This window comes from Hyperoodon ampullatus, assembly GCF_949752795.1.
Source record: "Hyperoodon ampullatus genome assembly, chromosome: 6".
In the NCBI taxonomy this organism is placed as follows: domain Eukaryota; kingdom Metazoa; phylum Chordata; class Mammalia; order Artiodactyla; family Ziphiidae; genus Hyperoodon; species Hyperoodon ampullatus.
In genome coordinates, this window is record NC_136919.1 from 22,548,159 (window position 1) to 22,570,265 (window position 22,107).

The 22,107-nt window shown below is 40.0% G+C and overlaps 1 protein-coding gene across 9 annotated transcripts in view; it reads left to right on the plus strand.

Moving 5' to 3' along the window:
* Nucleotides 1-9,762: 9,762 nt before the first annotated feature.
* MELK (maternal embryonic leucine zipper kinase) overlaps nucleotides 9,763-22,107 on the plus strand; it is a gene marked incomplete at its 5' end in the record, with an annotated part of 71,517 nt that continues 59,172 nt past the window's right edge. For 3 of the 9 annotated variants that reach the window (XM_079706474.1, XM_079706475.1, XM_079706478.1), the window contains 6 exons: nucleotides 9,763-9,820; nucleotides 11,106-11,191; nucleotides 14,032-14,148; nucleotides 18,022-18,165; nucleotides 19,100-19,168; nucleotides 20,925-21,017. In XM_079706474.1, the coding sequence (XP_079562600.1) occupies nucleotides 9,763-9,820; nucleotides 11,106-11,191; nucleotides 14,032-14,148; nucleotides 18,022-18,165; nucleotides 19,100-19,168; nucleotides 20,925-21,017 (567 nt within the window). Of the gene's footprint in view, nucleotides 9,821-11,105; nucleotides 11,192-14,031; nucleotides 14,153-14,251; nucleotides 14,314-18,021; nucleotides 18,166-19,099; nucleotides 19,169-20,924; nucleotides 21,018-22,107 lie in introns of all 9 variants that reach the window. The other 6 variants (XM_079706473.1, XM_079706477.1, XM_079706476.1 and 3 more) reach the window with 6 other exon arrangements.

Below are 22,107 nucleotides of genomic sequence, written 5' to 3' on the forward strand. Positions count from 1 at the left end.
GCGCAGCCCCACCGGGCGGGGAAGAGAGGAATGGCTCTATGTTTACTTGACCATAGAGACGTCTATTCTAGCTCAGGGGTCCCCAACCCCTAGGGCGCAGACCGGTACCCGGTCACACAGCAGGAGGTGAGTGGCCAGCTGGCGAGAGCGAAGATTCATCTGCCGCTCCGCATCACTTGCATTACCCCTCCTCCCGCCCCATGTTCAAATTGTCTTCCACGAAACCGGTCTCTGGTGCTAAAAAGGTTGGGGACTGCTGTTCTACCTCATGGCGGGGCGACCAGGACTGCTGCACCTTCTTAGCAGCAGTGAACCACGGAGGCCTTGCTAACCCTTATTCCTGCCAAGAGTTGCACAAAGCTTCCTTCGCACTGCCTCCACGCTTTTTAGAGCTGTGTCATCTTCAAAACCCAGCCCTTTCCGTTTCAGCTGTATTCTCATAATGCTGGAGGCCAGGCTGTAAACACTGAATGGCTTCCCACCATGCATTCTCTCGTTATAATTTTAAATAGTCACAAAGGTTTTAATTTTTGGATTAATTGTAAATATTTTTTAAAACAACTGGTTATTGTAAACCTCTGAAAGTAAAGATGTAAGTCCTTAAAAGATATGCAATGGATTGGAAATACCAGAATGATTTGATACCCACTATTATCCGATAAAAATTACATGAACAAAATAAACAATTTACTTTTTAACTTGCTTGTTTTCCCTCTTTTTTCTCCTAACTCATATTTCGGTTCCACAGAATGTTATCTTAGTGTATTTTTTTTTTTTTTTTTTGCTTGAAAATCTTTTATCCAGTGCAATAGCACACTTCATTGCAATAAAAATACATATATAACACTATTCCACTTCACAGGTAGGCAGAGCAGAAAAATTTAGGGCAGTGAAACTACTCTGTATGATACTATAATGGTGGAGACATGTCATTATACATTTGTCTAAACCCATAAAATGTACAACACTAAGAGGGAACCCTCATGTAAATTGTGGTCTTTGGGTGATAATGTAGGTTCATAAATTGTAACAGATGTACCACTCTGGTGGGGGATATTGATAATGGGGGAGGCTATGCATGTGGTTGGGACAGAGAGTTTAGGAGGAATCTCTGTACCCCTCAGATTTGCTGTGAATCTAAACCGTTCTTTAAAAAAAAGTCTATTTAAAAAATACATATATAAATTTATACTTAATATTTTTTTCTTTCCTCTTGCTATTTTTTTTCCTTCTGGATTATCATTACAATTGTAGTAATTCATACAGCCCATGAAAGTCACATAAATAATGACCAAACAGTAAAACGTATTAGAAGGACTTCTCCTGTGATGCTAGGTAGGTGTTTCTGGTATCTTGAGCTATCTAATGGACAATTTGTCCCCTGGGGGTTTTATTCCTCGTGGCAACATATTTTAGTAAGATTTTTAGAGGGGAGAGGTATACTTGTCTTTTGTTGGATGGGAGAAGGGCCACTGGGCAAGGGGAGGACGAAAATGAGAACCGTGACTACTAGCGACTTCTCTGCAAATCAATTTTAGGAAAGAGAACTTAAAGTTGAATTTGTAAAAACTTTGTATGTTCACGACACCAAGAAAATCTTCACGTGCTCTCCGGGGAGGGGCACTCCAGGTCGAAGACCAAGGCCTTAACTCACCTCTCAGCAAGCTCCAGAGGCCTCTTGGACATCCCACTCCGTGGCCAGCGCTCCCCGCTCCCTGTCCTAGGTCGACCGCGCCCCCACCTCGCTGCGACCGCCCAGACGCCGCTGAGTCCCCGCCCCTTCCGGCGCGCGAGGTTTGATTCCCTTGGCGGGCGGAAACGGCCAGAGCGTGACCATCCAAAAAGTTTCTAGGAGCTGTCTGCGCTCGCCGCTTCTCTTCGGACGGCAGGCCGGCGCGTCTATCTTTCTGCCAGGCCCAGTCCCTCCCGGCCCTCCGCCCTCAGGTCAGTGTGTCCCGCGTGGGTGGCCGGCGTCCCGGCCGTGCGCGGCGCGGGGGACGGCGGCTCGGGCCCAGAGTGCTCCTGGCTCACAGGAGACTGGGGAACTTCGCCGGACTCCCACCTTATGAGCACGGTTCCTTGGATGAGATAGCCTTTCCGACCCCTGGTTTTCTCCTCTGTAAGTGGAATAGGGATCGTATCCGCCTCCGGGTTATCGGTGAGGTAAAGCGCTTGCCACCTAGGAGGCTGTGATAGATGTGAATTCCCATTCCATGTTTCCATGACACTGACCGTCTCCGGGAAAGAAGTTCAAAGAAGGGTTTCGATTTATTTCTGTTCGTACAGCTCAATTTACTAGGCGGTTCAGTAAACAAGGAAATGTGTTAGGTCTAATCACCCCCTTTTCAGAGTCCAAATCCTTCCTTTTCTTTCATCTTCCCAAAGTAGTGGTTTAAGAGGCTTAACACAAGGGGAATATGCACCGAATGCTATAGCACTAAAAGGAGTGACCCACCGGGAGACCAGTGGGAAAAAGGGAGACTTCCAAAGGAGGGCGTCCCAGGAGAGTGATCAGGCCTCTAGCTTCTAGGATGAATAATTGTCCTTGAGCTTCACAATTGGTATTTCTCCTGGTAGTGGTAAGGGGGAAGGTAGTGCCTGGAGTTTTGCTTAGAGCCCAGTGTTCCTAACTTTTTTGTTCATATTTTAGTTTCTATCTCTGTGTTGTGTGGGATAAATCAGAAACATCCTTACTGCACCTTCATGGGCGTGCCTCACCAGTGGATCTCTCCTTTCAGTATTTCTACTATGGACCAACCAGATGGCCAGATCAGTCCCTTACTACCTTTGGGAGTGAATGCCTCTTTACTGGTGCTCCCAGAAGCCTCTGCAAGGGAGCAGGACAGTATGTTAATTAAATGTATTACAAGGCCACATTATATGCCACTCTGTATTTTACTTCTCATTTGAAATATCCTCAGCATCAGTGTCATACCAAGCTCACTAGATAATGTCAGTGTATTACACAGCAGGTAATAGCATAGCCCAGATAAGACTATGTTGGTAGGAAAATGCCCCCAATTTGTTGCTATCTTATAAAATTTACTGATAAACTTTCTCCCACTATCTAGGCAATTCCTTCTTTCCTCAGAAAAGTTCAAGACCCCAATTGTATATAGCTCCAGTTCTTCTACTTAATCACATTCAGAAGGACATTCAGGTGTCTGGGATCTAGTTTCCTTCTTCATTATCCACAGTTGGGAGGCTGTCTTCACACTGACTGATCATATACCTCCTTTAGCAGCAAGTGGGTTACTCCAGTCAAAAGTCTTTCCTGTGTTCTGTATTTCCAGACTCTAGAGGATAAACAGGGAGAGCACTTCAGAATATTTAGAACCAGCTCCACTTCCACAAAATTTAAAAACCAAGTAAAATCTGCTATCATTATAGCAGTTTTGCACTGTAAACACCAGTTTTCTTATACAGTAGCAAAAATGATGTTCCCTGGATTCAGTAGATACAATTTAGGGTCACATTGGTATTACTCACCTAAAGACGTGGTGTGATTTGAGGGAAGGGGGTAGATAAGAAAATGGAAGGAAGAAAAAGAGGAGGTGTGTGATTTAGTCTTACACTGGTGTGAGTTGATCTCTGCTAGTTGACTGGAGGCCATAACCTGGAAGTTCAAAACTCATTTGGGAAAAAATCTATCAAGAAGTTGGTTATGACACTCTTATATCCCTATCTGGGAAAATGAATTCCAGCATCATACTAATTGCTTTCTCTTTCTGAGTGTGGCAATTTGAAATAGCCCAGTCCTTTGTATGGAATTTAGGCATGTGCAGTGGTGGCAATTAGGAGTCTTACTTATACTTCCTAAGGCCTACTTCTTTCTCTTTGTCCATTTCCATCTCATGTTTTTTTGTTTGTTTGTTTTTGTTTTTATTTTTTGGCCGAGCTGCGCAGCTTGCAGGATCTCAGTTCCCTGACCAGAGATTCAACCCAGGCCATGGCAGTGAAAACCAGGAATCCTAACCATTAGGCCACCAGGGAATTCCCTCCATCTCTTAGTTTTTAAACTTTGAAATGTCTGTTTGTGTTTCCTCTTTAACCCCTGTGTTCTGAATACCCCAATACTGCATTAGTTGGAGCTTTGCTCTCTAAGGAACCTGATAGCCTACTTTTATAGCAGATCACTTTCTAAACAGATTTATAGCCTAACATTCCCCCATTTCCAAAGTCCTGGTCATTCTCTTCTCCATCATCAGGATCCCAAAGATTTCTTAGCCTTGTGTTGACCTCTATACCTTTACTGCTATTTTTGCCTGTTTTAAAAATTCTTAGTCCTACGATTCCTGTCTTTTGGGGTTGTGGTTCCACTTCATTCCCAATTTGCTCCAATAACAAATGCCTTTTAAAAGGTTTCTGAATTAGTAAGGTTATCTCTAATCCTGTGTCTCAGGTGCCCAGGGAGAATAAATATGTCCTCTCTGCTGTCTCCTTGCCTGGAACAACTTTTGCCACTCCAGTGGAAGCAGAAATATTTCATTTTATATCACCAGCTTTCCGCTAGTATCAGGACTTGACTTTGCTTCCTTTGTTTGCCTACGCTGTTCATGCAGATTCAGCTAGATTAAAAGTTCCACCTGCTTATTAAGTTGGTCCAATGCCACGTCTTCCTAGGAAATGACTAATATTGTTTATTGGATCAGAATGTCTTTTGCCCATGATCTTTATCTTTCTTGCTATTTCAGCTTTGACATTGCTACTAAAACTTTTTTTTTAAGCTGATTTTTTTCTTGGGTTTTGATATTTTTCCTTCCAGAATTTCTGCTCTAGTGTTCATTTCACTGACCAAATTTTTGAAGACTTTTTACTTGCTAAATAACATACCTTTTATCTCCAAGTAAAATGATTCCTGGAGTCAGAGTGCTTTCGGCGTTTTGTAAGGAAATTTAAAGGGATCTTAAAAAAAAAAAAATCCTCTGTGTCTCTTGGGCTTTTGATAATTTCATTCATTTTTTTTCTCCACCTCAGTTTAAGAAGATTACCCATCTTCATTGTAGCAAGGACCTTGCCTATTGCTCTGTCTTTTCCTTTATAAACTCACCACAGTCCTGAGGTTGAACTCATACTCTAGGTCTTCCAAAGTCATACCGTTATTAAGGTTTAATAACATGCTGTCCACTAAGCTCTGGATGAGCCAAGATGAAGGACAGAGAACTTGAAAGTAGTAAACATGGTGCTGGCCACTTAACCAATCCCAGAGCCTTCAGCAGACTTGCTAAAGCCCTGCCCGTTGGTGAAGGGAGACTGTCTGGCTCTAGAAATGAGCACTAGCACCAGGTTTCCACTACTGAGAGGCATTAATTAAGATGTATGAGTTTTGCCCTTTCCAGGTAGAACTTTGCCCAAGTCCCAGTTGGTTATGCATATACTTACCTAATCTTTCTAAGTGTTACAGAGAGTGGGGTCCTGGGATCTTGAACTCTGTGGTGCCATACCTAGTCCAGTGCTAGGGCACAGAAGGAGATTTGTGCACAGGAGTCAGACCAGGCAAAGGACTTTATCACTAGCTGGGTCTTGGACTCAAAGCCCTTTGTGAACTCTAGAGCCCTTGGTGTGCTGTGCTGACTCAGTGACCTCCACTTCCCTGGGCCCCTCTGATTCCTGCGTGGCTTTCTAAGGGGTGTGGAAGCATCTCTTTCCAAGGTTGAAATCTCAAGTCCTGTCCTGTCACACTATCCTCTAGGAAGAAGAGCTCCTTAGAGAAACTGTATCTATATAGGTTCAGGGAGCTTGCACCCCATGTCTACCTATAAGAAAGCTCCATTTTGCAGTACCTAAACTCAGGTCCTAGGACTTAACCTACTTAACCTACTTAACCTATATAGGAGCACTTCCAAATTTATTTAGAAATCTACTTCCTAGAAACTTTCTTTTTAGTAGTGTTGCTTTTTTCCTTCCTTCTTGGCTTCCATGAAACTGTATTCGAATTCTTGCTTTTCTAATTGTTATCTCCATGCTCTTCCTCTTGCCACTCCTAGCTATAGGTCTGGTATGGGTAAGGCCTTATCTGTCTTAATTGTCTTTACTGTCTTTACAGTAAAGACAATTTACTGTCTTTACTGTAGACAGTCACTTTACAGTCTTTACTGTAATTGATTTTATGTGTGGTGTGAGGTAGAGATCCAAGTTTCTTTATTCCCATATACCTAACCAATTGTCCCTGCTCCAAATCTGCATTTTCTTTTCCTGGTACCTCTGAAAGCAGTTTCAATCTAGTACATGTCAACCTTTTCTTCCTCTGGGATCTTTGCACCTAAATTCCCTCTTTCTGGAATGCTCTTCCTCTCATTCTTTTTGGGTTAACAATTCCTGTTAAGGCCTATCAACCACAGACCGTTAGGGACACATCCGTAATTAAAAAACAATTAGGTATACTTAGCTTGCTGCAGCAAGAAACCATACACCGTAGGATCTTGGGCATCTCAGTAAGAATGAGTTGAAAGGGGCGTACAGGATTTGGGCTTGTGCTGGGGAAGCAAGGACCAGTTTTTTGTTTGTTTGTTTGTTTTTTTAGTTGTGGCATGTGGACTTCTTAGTTGTGGCATGCAGGCTCTTAGTTGTGGCATGTGAACTCTTAGTTGCAGCGTGCATGTGGGATCTAGTTCCCCAACCAGGGATCGAACCCAGGCCCCCTGCATTGGGAGCACGGAATCTTTCCCACTGGACCACCAGGGAAGTCCCAAGGACCAGTTTTGGAATGGATACTGTCAAAGAGCAGGAGCATTTCAGCATTTGGGTATCTGAGGAAGCAGGAAGTGGGAGGAATGAGGTAGTGCTGAGGATGTCTTTGGTGAGAAAGCAGCAGTCTGTCAAATAAAGGAACATTATCATTTTAACTGCTTCATATAGAAACATTGTTTACATGGTCCTGCACAGTTCCTATTGGAAACATTGTTCAAGTTTTGATGGGAAGGGCTGATTTTCTTTTTCTTGCTTCTCATTCTTTGAGTTAGATCTTGACTTAAATGTTACCTTCTCAGTGACCCATTCTAACCACTGTTGCTTATTTTCCCCAGTATTTGTTACATATTTTTGTTAATTAATTAATTAATTTATTTATTTATGGCTGTGTTGGGTCTTCGTTGCTGCGCGCAGGCTTTCTCTAGTTGTGTTGAGCGGGGGCTACTCTTTGTTGCGGTGCACAGGCCTCTCATTGCGTTGGCTTCTCTTGTTGTGGAACACGGGCTCTAGGCGTGCGGGCTTCAGTAGTTGTGGCACGTGGGGTCAGTAGTTGTGGCACATGGGCTTAGTTGCTCCGCAGCATGTGGGATCTTCCCGGACCAGGGATTGAACCCATGTCCCCTGCATTGGCAGGTGGATTCTTTTTTTTTTTTTTTTTTTTTGCGGTACGCGGGCCTCTCACTGCTGTGGCCTCTCCCGTTGCGGAGCACAGGCTCCGGACGCGCAGGCCCAGCGGCCATGGCTCACGGGCCCAGCCGCTCCGCGGCATGTGGGATTTTCCCAGACCGGGGCACGAACCCATGTCCCCTGCATCGGCAGGCGGACTCTCAACCACTGTGCCACCAGGGAAGCCCTGGCAGGCGGATTCTTAACTACTGAGCCACCAGGGAAGCCCTTTATTACAAATTATAATTATTTAGTTCGTTGTCTGTTAATTTTCCTTTTGTCTTCTCCACTGGAATGCAAGATCTATGAGGGCAGGAACCATATTTCTTCTCTGTTATATAGCCTTGGTGCCAAGTGTAGGTCTGGCACATCACTGGTGCTCAGTAAACACATTTGTATGGATAAATGAATGAATACAAGAAAGTTCAGAGTTAATAGTCTGATTGCATTAGCAGTTCTGCTAGATACACTGCTAATCTCTAGTTAAAGTCAACTAGGAGCTTATCCTCCCCAAATAAGACAAAGCTGGTATGAGTATGACCTCATGTGTACTCACCCCATGGTGTTTTGTAATTCTAGTTAATTTTAAAACTCAGGAAGACAAAAATCAAATAAGACCTCCTAAGACTTTTACAACTAATTTTTTATTATTTATTTACTTATTTAATTTTTATTTTATATTGGAGTATAGTTGATTTACAATGTTGTGTTAGTTTCAGGTGTATAGCAAAGTGATCCAGTTATACATATACATATAACCATTCTTTTTAAGATTCTTTTTCCTTATTGGTTATTACAGAATATTGAGTAGAGTTCCCTGTGCTATATAGTAGGTCCTTGTTGTTTATCTTTTTTATATATAATAGTGTGTATGTGATATTTTTATAAATTATTTGATATATACTTACGAGTATAGGGACTTCCCTGGTGACGCAGTGGTTAAGAATCTGCCTACTTGGGCTTCCCTGGTGGCGCAGTGGTTGAGAGTCCGCCTGCCGATGCAGGGGATGCGGGTTTGTGCCCCGGTCCGGGAAGATCCCACATGCCGCGGAGCGGCTGGGCCCGTGAGCCATGGCCGCTGAGCCTGCGCGTCCGGAGCCTGTGCTCCGCAATGGGAGAGGCCACAACAGTGAGAGGCCCGCGTACCACAAAAAAAAAAAAAAAAAAAAGAATCTGCCTACCAATGCAGGGGACACAGGTTTGATCCCTGGTCTGGGAAGATCCCACATGCAGCTGAGCCCGTGTGCCATAACTACTGAAGCCCACCCACATGCCTAGAGCCCATGCTGTGCAACAAGAGAAGCCACTGCAATGAGAAGCCTGTGCACCACAACAAAGAGTAGCCCCGCTCGCCACAACTAGAGAAAGCCTGTGCACAGCAACAAAGACCCAACATGGCCATAAACAAACAAACAAATAAATAAATAAGAGTACATGTAACACACGTAAGTTGTGAAGCATAATAATAAAATATGTATCTCATTACATGTATCTTAAAATTGTATATCATTGGAGTCTTAATTTGCATATCCCTGATGACTAATGAAATTGAGCCTTTTTTCATGTTTTTATTGGTTATTTGTGTTTCTTTGTGAAATGCCTTTTTATTTCATTTGCTTATTTTTCTGTGGGGTTGTCTTTTTCTATATTGTGATGGAGTATATGTATTCTGGATAAAAGTCCACTGTTATAAGTGTTGCAAATATTTTCTCATTTATGTTGTTTTTTTCTTAAATGATGTCATTGGATATGCAGAGGTTCTTAATTTCAATGTTATTTAATATTTATTTATTTATTTAAATAATGCTAGCTTTAAAAAATTTATCTATCTATCTATCTGTCTATCTATCTATTTATCTATTTTTTATTTTTGGCCTTGCCACACAGCTTGTGGGAGTTTAGTTCTGCTACCAGGGATTAAACCCAGGCCCTTGGCAGTGAGGGCATGGAGTCCTAACCACTGGACTGCCAGAGAATTCTCCATTATTATTTTTTATCATTAGCACTTTCTGTATCTATTTAAAAGATCCTCTTCTATCCTGAAATGATGACAATATTCTATCAAAACTTTTAAAGGCTTACCTTTCCTATTTAAGTCTTTATTTGATCTGGAATTGATTTTTATGTATGGTGTGAGGTAGGAATCCATTTTTTTTTTATATGGCTATCAGTTTTTCCCGTATCATTTATGTGCCTAAGACTTATTTATATTTGTAGTTACAAGGATGAAGGAGATAGTCTCTCTCTCTTTTTCTTTTTTATACGGTAGCTCTATTTTTATTTTTTAGGGATCTCAATAAGAATGAAGGAGATAGTCTCTTAATAGTTCCTTTTTTGATCATGTACTGTTTTTGTTTTTGTCTTACAGGTTCTTTTTATAATTTTGAGTAAACTTCCAGGAGGACTATGAAAGATTATGATGAACTTCTCAAATACTATGAATTATATGAAACTGTTGGGACAGGTAATTATTTTCTTCTTGGAGAGGATAGGTCATCTATTTGAGAGTATAGTGTGTTTGGGCAGCCAAGAGCTTTTTAGCCCTACTTATGTAGTTTTAAAATTCTTCAACCTATTTTAGTAAGAAAAAGTGAAGCAAGAGAGAGGAGAATTGTAGGAGGGGCCTTGTGGTTCATTTTATTTAGAATAAAAGTCACTAGAGAGTTTTGAGCCAAGTAGTGGTCTGACTTTTTGTTTTTAAGGTTCACTCTGGCTGCTTGGTTGTGAAAAGACTGGCTGGGAGAGGGCAAGGATGGAAAAATATAGATGTTAGGAGGTTATTGCAATAATTTAGGTGAGTGATACTGGAGATGATGGTGACTTGGATGGTGATAGAATTGAAGGTAGTGAGATTCTGTGTATAGAAAAGGGTGGGATTCTGTATACAGACATACACACACATATGTACATTTAAGTATAGTTTATTGAGGCATAACACATAGTAAAATAAGCAAAGTGTACTAATTTCGATGGAGTATTTGTACACATATACACATATGTTCCCTGCTCAGATCAGGACATAGAAATTTCCAGTCAGTGCCTGCTTCCCTTCTCCCAAGGTAAACACTAATATATTTTTGAAGACAGAGCCAGTGTGATTTGTTGGAGGGTTGGATATGTGGTGTGAGACAAAAGGGAGGGGCTAAAAATGGCTTCTGGATTTTTGGCCTGAGCACCTGGGAAGATGGAGTCGCCATTTACTGAGATGAGGAAGACCATGGGAGGGACAACCAGGAGCTTCTTTTTAGAAGCACTAAGCTGGCGGTTTCTTTTAGATACCTAAATGTAGACCTTTATCCAGCTTTTGAGCCAGTTTTGAAACATAATTGCTTATTTTTACAGTTTTAACACTGAATGGAAATTTCATATTACTTGTCTTTTGTCTCTCCAACTTTATATTGTGTTCTGGCAATGTTAATTATAAAGCAGGTTTAATTGCAATGTTTATTATAAAACAAATTTCTAAAGAATGAATTCTTTCTTCCTACTTCTTCATTGCAAAATTAAAGATATCCTATCATGGCAAAGAAGAGTCTTTAGTTAGTCATTGGATGAGGAGAGGTTAGGATCATGGCCAACACTTTGGAAGCAACAAGAAGAAAGGGCCACAAACTTCAGGAAAATATAGATCAATAGACCCTTATAAAAGTATGTGGAAAGGTTTTTTGTGCCTGAGTTCTCAGTTTGCTCTGATGATGATATTTAAGTTAGTTTGCTTCTGTCTTCATAATACATTTTCCTATACTTAGGTGGCTTTGCAAAGGTCAAACTTGCCTTCCATATCCTCACTGGAGAAATGGTAGCTATAAAAATCATGGATAAAAGTGCACTAGGGGTAAGTTTAACATTACTTAAAAAATATTTATAGATCAGTTTTGTGAATTAAAACTTGAATTTGCTCTAATGTTCTAGTTACTGCTCTTTTATTAGAGTAACATTTCCATAGCCAGTTATGTATAAATCTATGGTTTTAAAAAGTAATCTGGGGACTTCCCTGGTGGCGCAGTGGTTAAGAATCTAACTGCTAGTGCAGGGGACATGGGTTCAATCCCTGGTCCGGGAAGATCCCACATGCTGCAGAGCAACTAAGCCTGTGCGCCACAACTACTGAGCCTGCACTCTAGAGCCCGTGAGCCACAACTACAGAAGCCCACGTGCCTAGAGCCCGTGCTCCTCAATGAGAGAAGCCACCGCAATGAGAAGCCTGCACACTGCAACAAAGAGTAGCGCCCGCTCGCCGCAACTAGAGAAAGCCTGTGCGTAGCAATGAAGACCCAATGCAGCACCCCCCCAAAATTAATTAATTAATTAATTAAAAAAAGTAATCTGGGGAAGGGGTTACTTTGTTCTTAATTTTAATACAGGGCAATGGCACATATTTGAAGTTGACAGGGTCTATTTTTCTGCAGTTGTTTCATAGTCTTGTAGGTGTTTCTGGGTATTGATATCTCCCTTCTTTATCTTCTCATGATACCCTTACTAAATGTTGATCTACTTTATAGTATAGATCGATCTTATGTCCCAGAATTTTATTCAAAGAGTAAATTTTACTCAAAATTTATTCTAACTTTCATTAGAAATTATGAAATCCTTTTCTTTTTTTTTTTTTTTGGTGGTACGCGGGCCTCTCACTGTTGTGGCCTCTCCCGTTGCGGAGCACAGGCTCCGGATGCGCAGGCTCAGCGGCCATGGCGCGTGGACCCAGCCGCTCCGCGGCATGTGGGATCTTCCCAGACCGGGGAACGAACCCGTGTCCCCTGCATCGGCAAGCGGACTCTTAACCACTGCGCCACCAGGGAAGCCCCTGAAATCCTTTTCTTAATCAGCCTTTTTTTCCTCTACATGAATGCTTCTAGGATTGAGTTGCTCATTACCTTCTAAAGCAGCCCATTTAATTTGTGATCTTGGCTATAATGTGCATAAAGTTTTCTGTTTTTCTATTAAGGGAAGATCTGTCTCTTTTGATGGTCTTTGGGCATTATATACCCTTCCCAGTGTTTGAAGTCATCCTGAGTGGTCTTTTTTTTCCTAATTCTTTCTACCATCCCTTGTATGGTTTGGTTTCTATGCTTTGTTCTGGTCTCTTTCTGCTGAGAATTCACTAGTTTTAGTATGCATCTGTGATTATTTCTTTTTTTGGAGATAAATTAAAAAAAATTTTTTTAAATCTTTTTTTGTCCTCTGACCAAAAAATCTCTGAGTGTTAAAAAAGTTTTTTATTCTTTGCGATTGAGTTAGCATTATAATTATTATTAGTATACAGTTGAGTAAAACAGCACAAACCTTTTATGTGTTGATAATTATCAAACATAAAAATTAGTTTATTGAAAATGCATCTTTATATTAGACACGTTGGACTTTTTTGGGGGGTCTCTCTTGTTGTTAGGACGAGACAGAGTGTAATATCAATTGTTACTTTATTTTTAAGGATGGAAGTGCTGATTAACATACATAAATTAGTCAAAGAGAATATGTTTTGTTATAATAACGTCACTCACTTCTTTGAACTCCTTCTGAAATATATGCCAAAATCACACAATGATCTATATCAGAAATTATTTTTAATAACCTATCAACTGACAATTCAGGCTCTCCTTCAATATTTTTGTTTTCAGTGCTCAATACTGTATTTATTAAACTAATAAAAAGGTATTAAAAAACATTCTTCTTGAACATTTAAACATTGGTTACAAAACTGATTAATTCCCTTAAGCAATTTCAACTTCAGTTATAACTTTAGTGTGACTTATTTACTTGGACACAGCAAACACTTAAATAGCAGACAAAATGTGAACTGTTATTACAAAATGCATTACCACATCAGTACTCAAAACTTATTCTAAAGCATCAATATGATGATATTAATTCATTATTTCTAAACTTGTTTTTGTATTTTTTATTGTTACTATGCTTATTTTAGTTACTTCCTGGGACTTTAAAAATATTTTGATTTCTTTCAGGGTTTTAGTCATCAGACTCCCACATCCCCCAAAAAAGAAGAAAAAAGATTATCATATCAAAATAGTCAAAGTTACAATTGATTCTTGGTTAAGAACTAATATCTGGTTGCATGGCCCTAGATAATTGGATATTAAACCACAGATCATTAGATCAAGTCCCTTTTTATAATAAAATTTTACTTGTTTACTTCATGGATATATGGATTTCTATCTTTAATATGGACTTCGAAAGCTTTTCAACTTGGTTTACCCTCCTCCCCAACCAACTTCTTATTTTGAAAAATTTCAAGCTCCTTGAAAAGTTGGAAGACTGAGACAGTGAATACCTTTCATCTACATTCACCAATTTTTAGCTCAGCATGCTTCTTAATGGACATTGCTGAGACCGAAGTGGTAGCCAAGGCATGTACACTGAGTAGTGTTTCTGTCATTTTCCTTGTTTGGAATGCTAACCTTCTAAAGGGAGTCTGAGATTATTTTAATTTTTCTAGATGTTATACTATTGCCCCACATTGAACTTGTCTTTCATAAAACCCTCAAGGCCTTTTAAAAATGTACACACAAATAAGTTTTGTCTTTTATTTCTGTATTGTTGAACAAATTGTTTTGAGGCTGTTGATTGCTTTTGCTACTTAGTATTAAAGTTGGTGATATTGATGCTTGGAGCACTTCCCAAATAGGTTTATTGCTCATTTAATGAAATGTTTTGTCACAGAGTGATTTGCCCCGGGTCAAAACAGAAATTGATGCCTTGAAGAACCTGAGACATCAGCATATATGTCAACTCTACCATGTGATAGAGACAGCCAACAAAATATTCATGGTTCTCGAGGTCAGTAGTATGTTCCAGAGACCTAAAGTTATTTGGTCATTGTCTTAGTCTGTTTGGGCTGCTATAACAAGATATCACAGACTGGGAAGCTTCTGAACAACAGAAATTCATTTCTCACAATTCTGGAGGCTGGGAATTCCAAGATCAAGGCACCATCATGGTCGGGTGAGGGCACTCTTCTTGGTTCATAACTGGTACCTTATTGCTGTGTCCTTATATGATAGAAAGGGCTAGGGATCTCTCTGGAGCCTCTTTTGGAAGAGCACTAATTACATTCATGAGGGCTTTGCCCTCATGTCCTAATCACCTCCCAAAGGCCCCACTTTCTTTTTTTTTCTTTTTTTTTTGCAGTACGCGGGCCTCTCACTGTTGTGGCCTCTCCCGTTGGGGAGCTCAGGCTCCAGACGCTCAGGCTCAGCGGCCATGGCTCACGGGGCCAGCCGCTCCGCGGCATGTGGGACCTTCCTGGACCGGGGCACGAACCCGTGTCCCCTGCATCGGCAGGAGGACTCTCAACCACTGCGCCACCAGGGAAGCCCAGGCCCTACTTTCTAATGCCACCGTCTTTGGGGGTTAGGATTTCAACACATGAATTTTTGGAGGGATGCAAACATCAAACCATTCTCACTCATTTTATCAATAGTTATGGGAAAAGTACATTTCACCTGAAAGATTAGATGTTAAGTGGCTTACCTGTTTGAGTTCTGTAACAATTTAGATCAAATAGGCATATATAATAAATTGGAAATACATTGTAAATGTATCCTTTCTGATACCCTCCTAATGGGATGGTGTACTTTAGTGGACAGAATATGTTAGAATTTGTTCCTAGAGGGAAGGATTCATTTCAGTTTTATATGATGTATTAGCCTAGGACTGCCACAAATGTGGTTTAAAACAAGAACTTACTGTCTCATAGTTCTGGAGGTTAGAAGTCTGAAATCAAGGTGTGTACATGGTTGCTTCCTTCTGAATCGTCTGTTGTATGCCTCTTTCCTAGTTTCAGATGGTTGCTGGCAATCCTTGGCATTCCTTGGCTTATAGATGCACCATCTCTGCCTCTGTCTTCAAATGGTGTTGTCTTACCTGTGTGTCTGTGTCTGTGTCCAAATTTATCTCTTCATATGAGGACACAAACAATTGGATTAGGTTCCACCCTAATCCAGTATGACCTCATTCTGACTTGATTACATCTATAAAGACCTTATTGACATATAAGGTCACATTCACCGGTACCAGGTGTTAGGACTTGAACATATCTTTTTGGAATGACACAGTTCAACCCGCAGCCTATAGGTAGACTTTAATGTATGTGTTATTTGAACCAAACTCTTTCAAGTTTTTTTTTTTGTTTTTTTTTTTTTTTTTTTTTTTTTTGCTGTACACAGGCCTCTCACTGTTGTGGCCTCTCCCGTGGCAGAGCACAAGCTCTGGACGCGCAGGCTCAGCGGCCATGGCTCACGGGCCCAGCCGCTCCACGGCATGTGGGATCTTCCCAGACTGGGGCACGAACCCGTGTCCCCTGCATCGGCAGGCGGACTCTCAACCACTGCGCCACCAGGGAAGCCCTCTTTCAAGTTTTAACCTGCCCCTTTTGGCTTGAAATGTAAAGTCTTTAGAACATGTATCATTCATCTCATTTCATTTTCCTTAGTCTCAGCCAAATAATTTGTAACTGCACATCATTTTGACAGATTAACTCTGTTTTAAAAGCACATTTTAAAATTCATAATGCTGAAAGTTTCGGACATAGGACCATTTTCTCTTTATTACACTGTAGATCCACCCACATGGTTTACAGTGGTGAATTTAAAACCTTTTTAAAAGTTGATCCTTTTGTCCAAATTAAATACTTCAAAAAACCAAAATCCATGAACCTGGGACAAAATTTAAAGGATACAAGAGAGGGGACTTCCATGGTGGTCCAGTGGTGGAGAGTCCACCTTCCAATGCAGGGGATGCAGGTTCGATCCCTAGTCGGGGAACTAAGATCCCACATGCTGTGGGGCAACTAAGCCTGCGTGCCACAACTACTGAGCCCATGTGCCTCAACTAGAGAGCCTGCGTGCTACGAACTACAGAGGCCCTGTGCTCTGGAGCCTGTGCTCCACAACTAGAGAGAGAAAACCCGCACACCACAACTAGAGAGAGGCCTGTGCCGCAATGAAAGATCCCGCATGCCTCGAGGAAGATCCTGTGTGCCGCAACTAAGACACAGCCAAAAAAAGAAAAGAAATTTTAAAAATATTAAAAAAAAAAAAGATACGAGAGAGTATATATTAAAAAGTAAAATTCTCTCTCCCCTCTATCCCAGTCATCCTGTTTCCTTTCCCTTATGTCAATCACTTACTTTTTTGGTTTCCTATATATTTTCCATGTACTTAGAAATACCTATGTATATTTTATATATATATATATATATATATATATATATATATATTGTGTGTTTTCACATATATTTATGTGTATGTATAGCTTACTGGTTTCTGTCACACAAATGGTCACGTACTATAATATTATTCTGTACCTTTTTTCCCCCCCATTTAACATTTTAGCTTGGAGACCATCTATGCATATTCATAGAGATTTTTGATGTTTTTGTTTTACTCTATTTTTTATTTCTTTATTTGAAAATACAAAGTAGGCTGTTTTCTTTATGTAAATCTTATTGGATAGCATTTAAAAAATTGACTATTTAGGTATAATTTATATACAAGAAAATGAACACATTAGGTACATAGTTTTTGAAAAAGGTACACACCCATGTATTTCCCACCCCACTCAGAGTATAAAATATTTCCACTACACTAGAAAGTTTTCTCCTGACCCTTGAAGTTAATCCCTGTTACCCCACCATCCCAGTGCCCTTCTCAACAACCACTGACCTGATTTTTATCACCAGAGATTAGTTTTACCTATTCTAGAGCTTGATAAAAATAGAATCATACAGTGTGTACTCTTTTGTATTTGGCTTCTTTTATTCAGCATAATGCTTTTTGCAAGTGATTATATCAGTATATTCTCTTTTACACCTTGCTTTTTTCACTTAATATTGGAGATTGTTTCATATCAGCTTATAAAGAATTTCCTCTTTTTTTTTTTTTTCCTTCTTTTTATGGCTGCATGGAATGCCGTTTTATGTAGTGTGAGTACATTTGGGTTGTTTCCAGTCTTTTGCTGTTGCAAGCAATGCTGCTGCAGTGAATGATCTTAAACGTGCATTGTTTTTTGATGTGAGAGTGTATCTATAGGAACAGTTCCTAAATGTGAACCTATGAGGTCATAGGCTATCTCCATCTGTAATTTTAATTGATATTGCTAAAATGAAATGAAATCTTAAATGGAAACCCCCATTTACAGAATAGTGGAGCTGCTCTGGTGAAGAAGGGATGGAAAGCCTAGATAGAGCTTTGTGCTCTGGTACCCATTCTTTCGTAGCCTCTGAGGAACTTGTGTATAATTGGTTCTTTCTGGTATAGACTGAAAATCACTGATCTTCAGGATGGAGAAGCAATAATTGCTGCTGGGTTTTTGTTTGTTTCAAATAACTACACTAAATGTGAGTGCATTAAGGTTAGAATGGGTATTAATACTTTGCTATAAAAATATAAAAACCCTGAATGAACTTAAAATCACAGCGGTAGTTGGTTCTACTTCTACTTACTGGTAATAAAACTGCTCGAGGCCAAGAGCTGTTGTTCTCTTTCTTGGAATACTGAGAGTGTATTTTTGAATGTGCCTTACTTAGTTTGTTTCCTTGCTTGTAAATTGAATTAATAATATCTCTGAATTAGGTACAATTTTTTATTTTAAATTCCTCTGAAGCGATTTCTGTAAGTAGTAACAATATTTATGTGACTATTGCTCTTTAAGTATTGCCCTGGAGGAGAGCTGTTTGACTACATAATTTCCCAGGATCGCCTGTCGGAGGAGGAGACCCGAGTTGTCTTCCGTCAGATAGTGTCTGCAGTTGCTTACGTGCACAGCCAAGGCTTTGCTCACAGGGACCTCAAACCAGTAAGTGACTGCTTCCAGATGGTCACCTGAGAGTTCAACATCATTTACCTGTCATTACTAGGTTTCCAAATGTTCTTTCTGTTTAGAATTTGTCTGGGCTTTGCTTTTTGTTTTTGTTGTTCTATTCCTAATGTATCACTTCTTTTTCCTCCTTGACTTTTGACTCCTGGTAGGCTCTTCAGGTTGGACTTATTATTGGCATTCTTTTTCTGTCAATTATGTGTGACATTATAAATATCTTTGTAGTCAGCTGCAGAATATGAACCTCAGGGTTTTATTTCTAGGAAAGAGGAGTTTTAGTATTTTCTTTGAGAATATTGTCATTGAGTATTTTCCTCTCAATACTGTCTTCCTGACACCATCTTCCTTTAATTTTAATTCCATTACGCTTCAGAAAGGAACAGTTCAGTGGAATGGACAGACTCAACTTTTCAAGGACAGAATAAAAATTTGATACTCTTAAGTCTGTAGGCTCTGACTGATATGCATGATAGTGAACATGGATTTTAATGTTATTTGGTACTAGGGTTAGGGACCTAGAATTGGTCTAACACGATATGGCAGTTTCTGTCCTTTTCCCTCTGTTTCTATCCATTCCCTCTGTTTATACCCAACACTTTGATTTGAGTTCAAACTTGTTCTTTTTGTTCAAACTTGCTTTTGGCACACATTGTGTTTGCTTGTAGTTGAACCTCAGAGCACCAAAGAGAAAATGGTTTATGCTAATGTGTCTTGAGGGGAAGCAGGATAGTTATCAACATTCATCTTCTCTTCCCTTATGTTCTTGTCATTTCATTCTTTTTTAATGATTTTCATTCTTGTACCCACGCTGTTTAATATAAACAACCTTAAAGTGATTTTAGAAATAGCTAGAGGTGGGATGTGATATAAGGAAGACAGTATATAGTTCTGAAAATATCTTTGTTTTTTTCAGGAAAATTTGTTGTTTGATGAAGATCATAAATTAAAGCTGATCGACTTTGGTCTCTGTGCAAAACCCAAGGTAAGTGCAGAGATAAAAATGCATTTATTTCCTTTGTCAGTGTACCTCTTAGTATGTTATCTTACACTGACTTCCACTTAGTCTTTATTGAGCCTGGTTGCATCCATTGAGAAGAATGTTCAATTTTATGGTTTTTATAAGTTCTCTAGATGATTTTAATATATAGCCAAGGTTGAAAACCACTGCTCTAGGTCCAGGGTTGGTCCTGCTGAAGACCCCATAGGTATGCTGTGAGAGAATTTACAGCACTTAGGTGACAGGAGGCCGTCACAGTGTGAATGCTGAATTGACCATGTTCTTGCAGTTAGAGTGTGTTGCCACTAGATGATGCCTTTGTTCATTTAGATATGAGTTTTGGGAATTTAGTGCAAATCTGTTCTTTATTATCCAAATGGTTATATAACTAACAGTTACTTATATTTTGAGAGACAATCCCCTTTCCTTCTAAAAGAAGAAGGAAAAAGTCCATATGCACTTTAAAATTTATACCGTGATGTATTTCTTTAATTTGCACTCCATAGTTAGGTACTGGTGTTCTCCAGCATACCTTCTCTTTGAGGTGACTTTGAACTTCCTCCTGTGTGGCTGCTGTAGGAAGCTTCCTCCCGAGTTCTCTAATGATGGTACTCACAGTGTCTAATATGAGCTGTCTACCCTCATTAAGGATGTTGAAATTTCAGACCTGTCTCAGCCCTTTGGAGTCCCATGATTATTTCCTGCCCCAATCAGAATTAGCTGCATGCAAAGGGAGGCAGATTTTGCCCCTTTGGCTGAATGTCTGGTTCTTTCTGATTTTCCTCTCCTTCCCTTGGCTCTTCAGAGATTGTCAGGCGAGTCTTGTGTCTGGGAACCAAATGCTAGAAGGCATTTTTTTTGATCAGCAGGCAATAAAGATAAAGCATACTTTGAGCAGATATGCTGGTTTAAGTCATGTTCATCACAGGAGGCAGTGGAGAATGTGTGTGACAGACTCCCTTAGCCTTTATTTATGGCTGCCACAGATTCAACCCACACAGACACCATCTCAAAAAGCAGGGGTTGGCTGGGAGGGGGTGGCCTCAGCTTTCCTAAGCTGAGGAGCTTACTTCTGGGTGTGTTGTAGCAGTTGTAAATGAAATTTCACAATTTCACAAGTCATCTGCCATTTGTGGAACTCTGTATAACTGTTGGGTAGTGGTATCATTTTCATTATGTCTCCATATTTCTGTGGGAGACCAGAGGAGGTTGAGCAGATTCCTCATTTGAACAATCTGGAAGCTCAGGTCGTGATTTGCGTTATAACCGAGTCTAGAAAGCAGACTCCCAAGGCACTATTCTGTGTAGCATTTGCTCTCTTCCCTCTAGGGGAAAAGAAACTCTTCTGTATTTGTAAAGATTTGATATTGGAGATAGGGTCCCATAGAGAAATAACCCTTTTTCCTTGAGTACTTGGGAGTGGGAAGACATGGGTGATTGGATGTATGCTAAGCTGATTATTATGCTAATGGATGCCTAGGGAAGTACGAACCTGACTTGACTGAGCTAAGGGAAGAAGGATTTTTTTTGTGTCGGGTTGTCGTGGTATTGGAAATCAGAGAAGAGGAAGCCACATGTGCATGCATGCACATAGGCAGAGTATTGAGTTGGCAGCAGAAGTCTTTTATTATTTGGGGTAATTCTTCATCTAGCATCTCTCTGCTGTGCTGAAGAATGTTTATCAGGGTTTTAATTTTCTTAAGGGCTGTAGTTAAGTGTTTCATTTTTATCTTATTGGCAGGGTAACAAGGATTATCACCTGCAGACATGCTGTGGGAGTCTTGCTTATGCAGCACCTGAGTTAATACAAGGCAAATCATATCTGGGATCAGAGGTAATTATTCACTGATTAATTCAATATATAGCCAATGTATGTTCATTGGTGACCTGTAGTGAGTCAGGCACTGTATATTGAGGGTGTAATGAGGTAAGAAATAAACTTGTTAATCAAAGAGCTGTCTATTCAGAGAGTGAGATATGTAAAGTAATAAGTGAAATGAACAACTTGCAATAAATATAATAATACACAGTATACTTCTGAAACAAGGATATATTTCTGGTGTCCTTGTTGTGGTTGCTTTTGTGTTTAACTGTGCCATAGTTTTAGACTGATTAGTCCAGCCAGGTAGAACATGAGGCCAGGATTATAGGTGCAGTTTTCAGAGATGCTGGTTAGCACAGAGAAAATGTGTACTTTGTTCACAGCCAACTATTCAAGGCCAGCAGTCCCATGTAAGAGGCCCAGGCTCAGAAGGCCTGGGCATTGCCTGCTTAACCACTGGCTACCGCAAGCTAGTCAGCCCCTTCCACTCTCTGGAGTACTGGTTTTGCTGATATTAGTATCATAAAATTACAAAGGTTTAGTTGTCAAAAGATCTGGAAATGCTAGGTTGAACAGTTTTCTTTAGTTAAGGACATCTCCAAATCTTAATATATTCCTGTACAGTGTCCTTTGAGAGCAGAACATGACAGACAGCAGCTGGTCTCAATTTTATGCACCTACAGAATCCAGTCTTTACGTGGAGCATCTTTTGGAACTGGTGTTAAGCGGAAGAAACTTTGAGATATGCCGGTTTACTTAATTTGTAACATGAGAAGATGGGGACTAACTTGTTTTTGGTGACCTTTTATTTGGATATAATCTCAAACTTACAGAATAGTCGCAAATGTGGAATGAGGAACTTCTGTATATATTTAGCCAAATTCATAATTGTTTACATTTTTCCCTATTTGTTTTATCATTCTCTATGTTTATATGTATGTGTATTATTTTTTGAACCAACTGAGAGTAAGTTGGAGACATCATACCCCTTTATCATTAGATACCATGTATATATTTCCTAAAGGAAGGATTCTCTCTTTTATAACCACACTTTAGTTATTGAAATCAGAGAATTTAACATTGATACAATTTATTATTTATT